The sequence below is a fragment of the Tasmannia lanceolata genome, unplaced genomic scaffold (assembly GCF_043159265.1).
Source record: "Tasmannia lanceolata isolate RefF3 unplaced genomic scaffold, GAP_Taslan_0.1 ptg000019l, whole genome shotgun sequence".
Taxonomy (NCBI): Eukaryota; Viridiplantae; Streptophyta; class Magnoliopsida; order Canellales; family Winteraceae; genus Tasmannia; species Tasmannia lanceolata.
Genome location: NW_027518696.1, coordinates 413,709 through 427,844, shown reverse-complemented (window position 1 = coordinate 427,844; position 14,136 = coordinate 413,709). Strand labels below are relative to the sequence as shown.

The 14,136-nt window shown below is 37.6% G+C and overlaps 1 protein-coding gene across 1 annotated transcript; it reads left to right on the top strand.

Annotated features, from left to right (window-relative positions):
- The first annotated feature begins 3,868 nt into the window (after positions 1-3,868).
- Positions 3,869-7,649, top strand: LOC143852664 (Pentatricopeptide repeat (PPR) superfamily protein). Its single transcript, XM_077362182.1, has 2 exons — positions 3,869-4,441; positions 4,550-7,649. The coding sequence occupies exon 2, from the start codon at positions 4,764-4,766 to the stop codon at positions 6,747-6,749; it is 1,986 nt and encodes a 661-aa protein (XP_077218297.1). The 5' UTR covers positions 3,869-4,441; positions 4,550-4,763; the 3' UTR covers positions 6,750-7,649.
- The last annotated feature ends 6,487 nt before the right edge of the window (positions 7,650-14,136 follow it).

Here is a 14,136-nt window from a genome sequence, read left to right as displayed (position 1 = left end):
CGTTAGGACTTAAGAATATATTGGTATGTAAATGTATGAGTTGTTGGAAAAAAAAATTTGTTGAGGGTACTGTTGATGATAGAAAACAGAAACTTATTGCTTCAAGGCGTGATATCACTTTCCTTAAGACATGATTCGCCCCTACTAGTAGTGTGCAAAGGGGATCCGCGAATTGCCTCCAAGATACAATGAAGCCTAGTAGGGAAGCCCTACTAATGTTTGATGACGCGTAGCACTAGCGGAATCAAACCCGAAATGCCCTTCCGAAATTTCAAGCCTTAGAGAAATCTCTAGATTCTGTTTCTGCAGAAAAACAGTATTTAGAACAGAGCAAAGTGCGCCTAAAAAAGCGCCACTATGTGCCCTATAGCCCATTGCCCATTGCCCACGCCGCGTGCACGCGTGCGCGTGTGCGAACGGTGCGTTGCACCGTCCCGTGGGTCCAACCATGGGTTCAACCCAATGTGCAATCAACAAGAGTTAGAAAAGGTAGTGCTTTATAAGCCCTTCTCTTTCTTTTCTCTCATCCGGTACGGGACTATCTTTTCAACTACACTTCTACATCCTTTTGTAAAAGCAAATATTTCCAAGAAAACATTTTCTTTTTCCCAAACGCTTTTGATAAAACATTTTCCAAAACACTAAAACATGTAATATACATGATTTTGAAAATTCAAAATCACTAACATGAGTGGGGTCTACCTATTGGGTGATCCAAGACGTTCATTTGTTGGGCTTGCTAAGAATGTGCCATGACCCAGAAATTTCTCCCATCACTCCATCAGACTATCCAGACCCATTTGTAAGGACTTTCCAATTGAATGTAGATTATTGCCTTCTTATTTTCAAACTACCCGTTTAAAGGGCTCAAATCGAAGGCTTAGGGTCTTGATCTCCATTATTTGGCTGATGGCACATTTAGAGTCGGGCCCAATAGATGAATAGTCGGGGTGAACCTACTTTTTCTGAGGTACTACTGCTACATGCACACTTAACCACGTAAAAGCTCCATTTTGACAGATACACTCTTCTTTATTGTCAATTGCTAACGTGATGAAACTAATCTATCTATTATATTTATATAATAAAGAGAAGGGGGTTTACTGTTCACCGCTGAGGTGGCAGATATTTTTACCTTTCCAAACTTCCATAGCAAGGCCTAAAAATAAATAGGGGGATTATTAAGCATGCTTGGTAGGCTGATTACTCCTTCACCTTATCACCTTATGTTTCAGAAAATATAGCTTTTTCTGTTTTGTTCTATTACATTTTTTAATTGTAGGGAATGAATTTTGCGGGGGTTTTCTCGGGGGAGTGGACTGGATTTATTATTTTTTCAGGATGAAGAAGAGGAGACCCTGTTGATGGAAAGTGGGTGTGAAGACAAGAAGCAGAAATTGTCTATAGGATTTTTGCTTGATATGTATATATTTTCCCCCTCTCTGTTCTGTTTATAGGATATAAATATCATTTTCCCCATCTATTTTTTTGAAGATGGGCTTATATTGGGATGTTTAACATCTTCTACTCCGTTTTGGGTGTTTTTTTTCCTGTTTTCAGGTGCTTTACTTCTACTATGTCTTTTATTTTACTCAGATGACTATTATGTCAGGTAGGTTTTTATGTATTTTACTTTTACTCTGTCTTTTCCTTCACCTGTTTACTTCTAGTTGGTGGTTGAATAAAATGAAATGTACCTTCACCTGCTTAGACTTGAAACCCCTATTAGCCTAAGATCAACTGAATTATATTTTGTGTGTGTGTGTGTTTCCTTTCTAAATCATTTTAATTCATCTATTTATTGTTATTTAGTTTTTATTTATCCCCTCGGTTGGTCCAACTAGTGATTCAATAAATTTGAATCACAAGGTCTTTGCTGCTATTGAATCGACATTTATTATGTGGAAAGAAAGCTGATTTTTGAGAATCCGAGTAGTTGGCAACATGTATGATTGGGCGAGACTTTACCATAATATGATGGCTACGTGAGGTGGTGTGTCACATTACCTCTTTTAAATGTTCTCATGTTTTCCAAAGAGCAAATGATATTGGCACCTCTCTCGCTATCTTGAACTTATCATGTTAGGTGTTAATAGCTTTATTAACATCGAATGAGAAAAATGTAAACTAAAAGATGCCTGCCAATGTCAAAATAGGAGACTACAGACCTGTGTTAGCCATAAAAAAAAAAGACCTTTGTTGCGCCCTAGCAGTTATCATATTTCTTTTGATAGCCTTCTTATTTACATTTTAGGGGCCGTTTGGATACGTGGATTTTAGAATCCAAGTTTTGGTTTGAAAACAGTGTAAAATAAGGGTTCATGATCAAGCCGTTGTATGCTGTTCTGACAGCGTTTCTTAGATTTTAAGTAAGAAATCCAAGTTTTAGAAATCCCTCCTGCGTCTTGAAATTTCTAAAACCTGAAAACATGGGACAATCTGCTGCTCTTTTTTTGTCTAAAAGAAGGGCGAGAAATCAGAAAACAACGTCTGGTCTCTTTCTTCACCGGTCTCCCATCTACAATTTTGAAGAAATCAAGGATTCTAAAATCCGCGTTTGGAAACCGCCAGTATAATGTTTTTGATAGGTATTTTAAAAACTCGGACGAGAACTCGGTGAGTCAATGATTTAGGCAAATAATTTCTGATAGACTCAGCATTTTCCAAAATATGATGAATGTAAACATGTGGGTCCGGTTCAATTTGACTTGTCGGTCTGCATTAACCATTAATTATTCGTTTCGTTTCTTTCTCAACCATCGAGATGTAGACATGACTGGGCGTAAGGGAATTGAAAGGCGCACATCATCACCATACAAATGAATGGTACAATTTGACGATCCAAACCGTTCACATGGTGGGTCCTACTGCGCGATGGTGATGGAGATACAAGAAATAAGCTCCTAAAAGAAGGGGAATGATAAATTTGCCCCCTTTCCTTCCCTGGGCCATCTCTCGTAGTGTCTTACAGAGAATCATAAATACACTAGATGGTACACTAGATGGGGCTGCCCCAGAGTTTTCACTTTCCTAAGAAATAGCAACAATATACAGCCCCGAAGGCCTATTGATAGTTACACATTTATTGGTTGGGCTGCTTCTGTTTCGTACGCAAAAGAAACAAGTCGACATGAAGGTTAGTTGTGAATAAATTTTGGATTGAAGGTGACTCATTTCTAACTTAACGGAACTTCAATTAAGGAATATAAGAAAATGATATACGAACATTATTCTTGCAGAAAATACGTGCGTGCTTTTATAATTACATTTTCTCAGATGGAAAGAAAGCCAGAGCTTGAAAAAGTATGGTATTTAATAACTATAAAGTAATTATATAGTGATGAGAAATTTACTTGTATAAGATATTTAACGGGCTGTATTTATCTGCTCCAATGGACCGGATAACTTATCTCGGCCAAAAACATAATGGGCCCACATTGTTTGGGTGATCCAAATCATTCATTTGATGGGCCCTGCAAAAGATAGGTTGTGCCAAAAAACTCAGCTCCATAGGATCATCCTAACTCTTCGATCTGTGGAGGTTAAAAATGGACAGATTTGTGGAGGTTTATACGCACCCATTCTAACCTTCACAAATCGATGGGTTATGATTTTTTTTGGGCACACCTTACCTATATCTGGGCCCATCAAATGAATGGTTTGCATCACTCAAACAAATGAATGGTTTAGAGCCAAAACGTAAAATGGGAGTAAAACAAATTTTACGCCCATTTTTCACTTATAATTGAGCATAAAATTAGTTTTATGCCCATTACATGTTGAAAGATATAGAGCCAAAACGTCATAAAATTTAGATTTAGGTGAAGAAGACACAATCTGTCACGTTTTGTTAACTCTGTCCATTAGCAAAAGAGATCCAAAAGCTTCCACTATAAGTTACAAGCACAAGATACGGCCTGTGACCATGAACATCATCTAACCCTAATCACAGTACAATAGTTTCATCCTAACATACACTTGTTGGCCTCACTTGTGTCTCATGTTCCGTTGATACCAATTGTGACTGTAAGTTTGGACAAATTTCGTTGACAACACCTTGATTGAATAATCCAAGACCATTGATCTATCAAGTGTTGTTTAAGGCTTCCATCAGGAAAAGCTAAACCGTTGATATTTGTAGTGATGACCAAGATCACATGTCGCCTCATGATGTTCTTCAAGATCAATGGTCTCAATTTGACATACAAAGTTTACCCGTGGATTCACGTGGGACCCAAAAATTAGTGGGTCCGTTCAATTCGAAAGGCGCCAGCTTTCTGCTTCTCTGAGAATCCATATTTACAGACGCTGCCTCTCTCTCTCTCTCTCTCTCTGTCTCTCGGCAGGGATTCAAAGGTACGTTCTTTCCGAAAATTTTCCATGGATTTTAGGGTTTTCCTTGGAGGGTTCGAGCGAATTTTACAAATATGCACGTGAGAAGGTGAGCGAGTCAGATGTATTTTTTGAAGTATTTTCTTCTTGATTGTAGCATTTTTTTCCTCTCTCGATGGATTCGTGTCTATTTGTAATTGTTCGTTAATCGGTTCAGATGCCTCTGTACGATCTTGTTCGATCAGAGCATAGTGAAATTTAATGATGGTGGGTTACGTACCAAATGACTGATTTTCATCAAATTTCATGCCCACATCAGCTGTTCGATGAAATGACTGAGAGAGGCCTTGCTTATGCTGTTGTAATTTAGGGTGTTTCTTTGCAATGGGAAGTTGGTAGCAGAAGTTTCTGTTGAGTTTGAATTCCTGATCATGCATTTGAGAGAGAGTTGCTCTTTGCTGTTAAAGGCCCGAAGACCTTTGGTACCTGTCATCCTGAGCACCGATGTTTTTTCTGATGGGACCGAAGAACCAAAGTCGAATAGAACACTTCTAAAAGAGTTTGATGTTCTGAAAAGGTTGAACCGTGAGCGAAACATCGTCATTGCCCTGGAATATTTCAAGTCCATCGCCAATTCAAAAGCATTCCAACACACCTCTCTCACATATCGAACCATGATTCAGAAGCTTGGGAGGGAAAATGAGATGGATGGCATCCAGTATCTTTTGCAGCAAATGAAATTAGAAGGAATTAGCTGCTCTGAAGACATTTTAATTAGCGTGTTTCGTTCATATGGGAGAGCTGGGCTTGCCGAGCAAGCCCTGAAAACATTCTACAGAATGCAAGATTTCGGTTGCAAACCCACTGTGAAGATTTACAACCATCTTTTGGATGTTTTGCTTAATGAGAATAGGTTTCAGATGATCAACCCCATCTACAGTAACATGAAGAAAGATGGCATAGAGCCTAATGTATTTACCTATAACATTCTTCTAAAAGCACTGTGCAAGAATAATAGGGTTGATGCGGCTCACAAGTTGCTCATGGAGATGTCAAAAAAGGGATGCCCTCCCGATAAGGTGAGCTATACAACTATAGTATCTGCTCTGTGTCAGTTTGGTAAGCTGAGGGAAGCAAGGGAACTTACAATGGGATTCACCCCAATTGTTCCCACTTATAATGCATTGATAAATGGGATGTGCAGAGAATTTAAAATTGAAGAGGCATTTCTCTTGTTAGATGAAATGAAGAACAGGGGAATATGCCCTAATGTTATCACGTACACAACGATTGTTAATGCACTGTGCGAAGCAGGGGATGCGGAGCTCTCCCTTGTGGTTTTGGCCCAAATGTTTGTAAGAGGCTGTTGCCCTAATGTCCTGACATTTACATCCTTGATGAAAGGTTTTTTCATGAAAGGAAGCATATATGAGGCTCTTGACATCTGGAATCAGATGCTCGAAGAGGGGTGGAGGCCCAATGTCGTTGCCTATAACACCTTGTTACATGGTCTATGCTCTAGTGGGTATCTGAATAGAGCCATATCCTTTTTTCATAAGATGGAAGCAAATAGGTGTCCCCCAAATGTGGCGACCTTTAGTACTCTTATTGATGGTTTCTCAAAAGCAGGAGACTTAGAAGGTGCGACCGAGATGTGGAACAGAATGATAACCAGTGGTTGCCATCCTAATGTTGTGGTGTATACCTGCATGGTGGATGTCCTTTGTAGGAAGTCCATGTTTGACCAAGCACAGTGTATTATTGAGAAAATGTCGTTGGAGAAGTGTCCTCCAAATACGATAACATTTAACACATTTATCAAAGGTTTATGTGACAATGGTAGAGTGGATTGGGCCATGAATGTGTTACATGAAATGATGAGACAAGGCTATTTTCCTAATGTCACAACCTACAATGTACTATTGAATGGGTTCTACAAACAAGGCAATTTTAGAGAAGCCTTACTACTTTTGAAAGAGATGTCGGAAAGGGGAATTGAATTGAATCTAGTGACATACAACACTGTCATTTACGGACTCTGTTGTGTTGGCATGATTGAGGAGGCTTTGCTACATTTAGGAAAGATGATAGTGAAGGGGATTCCACCTGATATAGTCACCTTCAATACCATAATCCATGCCTATAGTAAGGAAGGTGATGTTAGGTCTGCCATTCAAATTATGGGTGGAATGGCTGCAAGGAGTTGCTCTCCTGATGTAATTACATACACTAGTCTAATATATGGCCTTTGCGAACAATTGAGTTTATCAGATGCCATGGTTTATCTTCTTAAGATGCTAAAGGAACACATTTCTCCGAACTTCGCCACATGGAATGTATTGGTGCGGAATGTTTTCAGCAAGACAGGTTCTTCTGAGCCAGTTGACATGCTAGAAGATATCCTTGGTAATGGATAGGACTACAAGAACTGAAAAATCAGAACACTTCAGCTTTTTCTTGGCTTGATCAGCTCAAATCTTTAAGCCAGAGAATTTGATACTGACAAACAGAGAATTCGATAATAGAAAATTAGACTGGATTTTTCAAATGACCATTTCTTGATTGATAATGAGCTTTATTGAACTGGATTTGTAATATGTGTTATACTTACTAGTGGATTCAAGATTATTCTGGCATTGGGGATACAGATCTGGCTAAGGATTGTTGGGAATCTAGACAGAAAAGGATTTACTTATGATTGGTGCGTGACGTGCGTCCATCACGGATTGATTGATTTGTGTGGTTTGTGATGCAAATATACAAAGCCAATCCAACTGGGCCACACCCAACTTTGATGGGAGCGCCAAAGATAACCTGGGCCCTGTGCAACGTGCTTAGAGATGACCAGGAGGCAGTAGTTAAAGCTTCTGGTTCTCTTTTTAACTAAAGTCAGTTCTTTCAATGCTATCTCTTGTGCATTGACAATGAACTTGCTCCCTTGGACATAAAAAAAATATCATGCTAGCTTTTAAAGACAATTAGTGATCTCACCTCATTCCTTTAGCACATTCTAATAGTGCTAATTAGGTGTCGGAAAGGCTTGCGAGGGAATCCTGGTGTGTTGGCTGTACGTGGTACACGTAGTACTTAGTAGGATATCGATTCTCAATTGGATGCATGAGAGGATGCATGTTGTAAGTCAATGTGTATTTATCTTTTATTATCTATAAACTCTTAGTATCATTTAGAAAGAAAAAGAATTCTTATGTATACCCTGCCTCTGATCATCTATTGTTGTTTCTGTTCTTTCTTGTGGCCTTCTCTGTTGTAATGGGTATCTCATTCTCCTCCCTTCGGTACCTCTTTTCTTCTTTAATTTTTTTTTTTTTGTCACAAAATGTATCTGCTAAGTTCCTATGGTTTAGATACAGGAGATTTTATATGGTGATACTCTTGAGCTGCTTATATGTGAAGAATGAAATACACTTATAGATTTATGGGCAAATAACATAACCGTCTAATTTCAATGTTCTGGAAGAACAGTGTAATTCACTAGGGGCCTGTTTGGATGCAGAGAAGATTTTGATTTTGATTTTGATTTCTCACATTTGCAGCCCTTTTTGCATTGTAATTTGGATCGGATCAAATTCTTGGATTTCTAATTCAGCAGCTGACAGTGAAAAAAATCAGACTTCTAAATTTGCTGTGGAAATAAGAAACCGGAAATCCACAGATCTGGCAGTTTCCTCCACCCTCTTTGCTCCTCAACCTTTCCCCTCCACTAGGAAGTACCCCCTTCCCTCTCTGTCTCCCTCTACATGAGCTGCCAGATCTATTCAATTTGTATTCAAAACTCAATTCCAAATCCAAATACAAAATGGGAGGTATCCAAACGGGCCCTAGATGTCTTTCAAGTAAGCAGCGTGTATTTATGGTTATCCTGCAGAGCAAAGCATTGATGCACCATGGTTCAGGAATATTCTAAACCACAAACTGATGGAAGCAGCACAAAGCTTCAATGCCTTTTCTGAAACGATAATTTGGATTTATAGCAAAACAGATACAGCAAAAAAAGACGTAGATGTTCCTACAGAACAATGTACAACAACAACAACACACACGCACAACAATCCTTATACTATATATAAAGCGTGAGTCAGGGGTTAAAGTCATCCTCACTTTTGCGTTATTTCCATTCATGTCCCACAGCCCAGCACAATACCTTTTGCATTGACATTTCTGATTTTCCTTAAGGGTAATCTCAGCATTCACGTTGGGCAATAAATACCCTAGCAATTCCCTATTTTGCTCATAACTCCAAACGTCAGCATTACTCTTTTACCATTAACCCCTTTGTTGATATCTAACATCTATCTTTATGAGAAATTATTTGAGAGTAAAATCGTAATCTACATACGAACAATACCGACACAGGGCATCTGTCTATGACAATTACGGAAAAAAACTACCAAGAAGAGGTAAAGAAATATGACAATGATGAAAGAACTACTTTATATTACTCATCCAGGAGACTTGCAAAATATTGACAGATTCGGGGCACCTGAAGAGGAACAACAATTATGGAAACCTCTATTGATTGGAAGGCTAGGATCAGTCTATATCGATTGGAGGGCTAGGATCAACTTATGGAAATGATTTTACGGGCACAACCGATTGATGTTGTGTTCCATCACATGGACGGTTTGGATCAACCTATAACCCTCTATAGATCGGAGGGTTCGGATCAACCTATGAAAATTATTTTTAGGGCACAGTGGCCCATCTAATGGACGGTTTGGATTATCCTATGGTACGGGCCATACCGTACATTTTAATAAAGTGAGGAGTGCGATCATCAAAATACGGTGAGTAGTGCCATTATAAAATATGGTAGTGAAGACATTAGCACTATATATAATTTCGAACCATCGTTGTTACTTGGATGTTCTCACGCGGGTCGGGTTCAACCCGAATTTGGGTTGGGTCGGGTTAAGCTTTTTCGCAAATCAGGTTGGGTTGGGTTGGGAAAAATCAACCCGAATTGGAAGTCGGGTTGGGTCGGGTTGGGCTATCGGGCAACCCTACCCGACCCAAAACCCGAATTTGGGTTTCATCTGAAGAAGTTCTGTATATGTGTTTTTCTTTTTAAACATTGAGATAGTCTACACAGTCCACAATGGACGGTTTGGATAATCCTATCGTCCGGGCCATACCGTACTTTAATAAAGTGAGGAGTGTGATCATCAAAATATAGTAGTGCGGATAACATATCCCTTTGTTAACGGTTCAGATCATTTAAATTTAACAATTGAGTTAAAAATAGTGTCTATAAAGAGGGGAATGAAGACTTCCGTTATTAATTTGAAAGATGCTAAAAGGTTAGTGGTTGTTGACAACTAATTTTTGGGCCCGCTTGTGCCACACACATGTAATCTGATCCATTGATTTGACTCATGGCCTCATATCGGACAAAATATTGTTAAGATTACTTTGATCGGATGATCACATTCTCTTGATCTGTCAAGGTAAGTTTAGGGTTCTGCCAAAAACTAAAATCAACTGTTGATTTTTTATGAATGGGATGACGGTCCGGCAAGGGAGCAAGAGTGTATGCATTGGATCATGATGGTTTACAAGATTAACCGTCTAGATTGATTGAACAGATCATCTCATCTCATCTCTGTGAAAATACCCTATAAAATGAACGTAGTGCATCATCTCAGTGTCATGTGGTGGGCCCAGATCAAGCTTCCCAAATTAATGGTTTTTCATGAAGTGGTTTGCAATTCTTTTTATGACAAATATCCGAAAATGTTTCAAGGGTATCTGATTAAAATTCACCATATTTGGAGAACTTGAAGATTTGACTTTTATAGAAATTTTTTACAGTGGACAGTAGAAAATTGTACATGTGGGCCCATCCATTTTGATGATCCCAGCCGTTCATTTTTTATCACTCAACAAAGGCGGCTATGGCACAAAATCTCCAACATTGGATGATTCTAAGAAGGGTAAAAATGCAACGATCCACATTCAAGCACCCCCAGTGGGTTGCAACAGATACGGTTTTGATAAATCCAAGAAGTAGGCACTATTTTTTGCCATTGAATGTTTGCATCTCTTAGGCTGTTTGGAAGTACGGAAAACTTATTTTTCATTTTCTTGTCAAAATTGAAAATTTTCTATAGGCTACATTGTTAGACGTAAAATAGGTGTAAAATAATTTTGAACCACTTTTATTGTTAAAAATAGCAACAAAATTTGTTTTATACCCATTAGACATCTCAAGAAACTGAGCTCTTTTTTTTAAGGAATTTTGCAAACATGCTACACACTGGATTATTTTTCCATGAAATTTTTTTGTTTGAGTTTGTGACCACTGATCGTGAGCCCTCCAACAGACTATTGAAGGCTAGGGGCACACAATCGGTTGTCACAATCTCAAACAAACTAGGCAATAGTAATTGCTTAATTTTAGGGAAATGTATCATCATTATAAATTCAATGCCCTCTAAACATAACTTTTATCCTGTGGCCTGAGTTATTTTTTTCACGAGTAATCAAACAACAGAAAAACAGGAAATTCTGGGAAACGTTTTCATTTCCAAACATTTGTCAAAAAATTCCTATAATATTTGGACCAAAAGTGAAGGGATTTCATTTTCCACAATTTTTTTATATTTTGGACCAAAACATGAATTGAGTGCGAAACAAGTTTTCTTGCAATCGAATAATATGAGGAATATCTCAATACTTTTTTTAGTCTAAGTGGGCATTAAGTTTCAAAAGTCTTCTAACAGTCATTTTTACTGTCTAATCTTCATTGATGATAAATGCTTAGACCTTATTTGTTTTGAATTTGAGAATCGATTTTGAGTCCAAAACTGAATACTGGACTTAAAATTGAGCCTAATTTTTTATCCAATAATCAGTTTTGGAATCAAATTTTTTTGACTTCTTTATAGCCTAAGTATCAACCTAACATGAGTTCTACTTAAGTAGCTCCTATAGCCCAAGTGATGGGCCTTGGGTAACCTGTTTTTTTCATGGTATTATAGGAGTCATAACTTACCATGTTGACTGCAACTTTGTTTCCATATAGCCACCTGCATAATTGGGGAATTAAAATTCTTTCAGATAGAGTCTTGGTTGGCTTGCCTTTGCCGAGTTCCTTGTTTTTTGTTATGGACTTCGTACTCTACAATTTTATATCCAATCCATAAACCAAATTTTATTTCATTCATCTCCTTATGATTTTAAAATTTTATCCCAATTTCCATCTTACCTTAAAATTGGGTTGTTGTGAGGTCATCGCATGCCTATGACCTCTGTTGTTTGAAATAGTAAAAGACAAGATGTGTTAGTGCAATTATCAAAACATGGTTGTGCTGATGTCATTTCCCTTCTTTGATTTCGTATTTCATAGTTCATTTCGCTCTCTGATTTTCATTTTCATTTTCATTTTCTAATTTTTTTCTAATGCGGAACTCAAAGATTGTCGTTTAAGAAAGGCATCATCTCCTGCCATTGAATTGTCCATGTAGTTGCTCATTCTAAGCCCGGATTTTCCACTTCCAGTTTTATGTTTGTATTGAAATAACATGTTACTTTTCTGATCATTTATTTTGTAAACTCTCAAGTCTCATGATTTAAACATGTAATTTCAATAGTCAACGAGACTTCCTCATATTGTACTTTTCCAACCCTCTTTGGTGAAAGCTAAGGAAGGGAGGGCAAATATCATTCTCTTTGTTTTTATTGGTGTTGTTTTGCTTAAAATGTTGATTTTTTGACGGTATAGTAGATTTTCTGAATTTGGGTTTTGAGGTATGTATAGTTTTAAGTGCCTCTTAAATTTGTGTACCTGGATTGATCAAAAACAAATTTAGTAAGAGGAACCTTGTGAGTTGAAGCCTATTTAAAGAGTCATGTTAATCTTTTATTCCTGGTTTCATCGATGAGAACAATATCCTGCATATTAAAGTTCCTTAACAATTTGTTTGATAGCCATGCAATTATCTACGGATTGAGTTTTTTTAATCAAGTTCTCTTTCTTCACGAAGTTAAAGTTTAAATCTTGTTTAATCTAAATTCCCGCATGGTTCCTTGTTTGGATTTTTTGCAAATAGGTAGGACTGACACAATTTGACAATGATCAGGTATGTATAGTTATATTGCCGAGTGAGGAAAAGAACTTTATGAGTTGCTAATGAATGCAGGCTGCATACACTGCCATTTGTGCCATTGGTGGTGATCATGATTACTATACGTCTCTCTATATAGAGGCACACTTAAAGTTCATACACTGATGTGAACCAAACCACATTTTTATAGAATAAAACATATAATCTATGTACTTGGATGATCTACAATAATATTCAATAAAGTTCACTAACTAATATAGATGATCAATGATCACCTTTGAAACAAAATGAAAGAATATATGACATTTTCATAAACAATTAAGATACAAATTGCAACTTATCCTTTATGTTGATATAAAAAACAAACACTATATGATTATGTTTCTTATGTAGATCAGCCGCACGTGCATTTTTACTAGTATACAAAAAAACCAGAAAAAAGGTTAAACTAATTGGGAAACAGTCGCTTATAGCTAAAACCATAGTTTCTGAGTGGTGAGTGCCAGAAGCAGTGTGGGAAAATACGGGGAGTGCAAAACTCTAAATATAGTAACGAGAAAGTGTATTCAAAAAGTGTTTGAAAGTCAACATGAATTGTAGTTACTTAGGGGAAATTTAACGGTTTTGTATAGCAAATGGGTTTTGCTACAATTGGATATATAGGGTGTGTACAACATGAGATTTTATTTAGTGTAAGCCCTTATAGTCCTGTATTTTTCAAAAAGTACTGTACGGACCACACTTAGGATGATCCAAACCGTCCATGTGATGGGCCAAAGTGTAGATAGGTTGTGTCCCCAAAATCATTTCTATAGGATAATTCTCGCCCTCCGATCTATATAGGTTTCCATAATATGCAGTTCCTCTATGTGTAGCAGAGGGAACGGTGTGCCATATAGAATGAAATTCTAATTAGCCTTATCCCCTTCTGCTCCGGCTCGGAAATTAGAAAATGGCCTGCTTCTAGGGAATCAACTTCTTGCGTTTCCTTTTGTTGAACTGCCCATTGGACTGATCTATAAAAGTTTTCATAATATGTTGTCCTCGAATAGATTGGAGGGTTAGGATCATCCTATAAAAATGATTTTTGCGACACAACCTACTTACATTGTGACCCAACAAATGGATGGTTTGGATCATCGGACCTTATGTACTTTTTGAAAAAATATGAGTTTATACTGCCACACATCATATAAAACCTCATGAGTGGATAGTTCATATAAAAAACTACAAGGGATCAGGACCTTTATATTAAGGTGGCCCATCTGGTTGTGGTTATACATCATATAAAATTCCTAAGCACATAGTTCATGTAAAAAAACAAAAAAAAAATCTACTAGGGATCAGGATCTTTATATAGAGGTGGCCCATCAGGTCATGCACCAACACTTAGGCTCTGTTCACTTGCGTTTCTGGGAAAGCAAATCCCTGGAAAAGAGACTCTTTTTTCCTTGACAAGGCATAATTCTGGTGTTCACTTGCTTTCCTGAGAAAGTAACAAGCCTAGGTGGAAAATGTCAAATAATGACATGAAAATTGCCAAAAATGATGTGGAAATGTCTATTTTCTCACAAGTGTGGGAACCAAATCCCACTATTTTGGTCGGATTTGCTTTATCGGGAAAACTAGTGAAAAAAGGTGGGCAAGCAATTTCTCGAGTAACTTTTTCCTACACAGTTCTTGCACACGTGAACAAGCGCGGGAAACCTTTTCCTACATA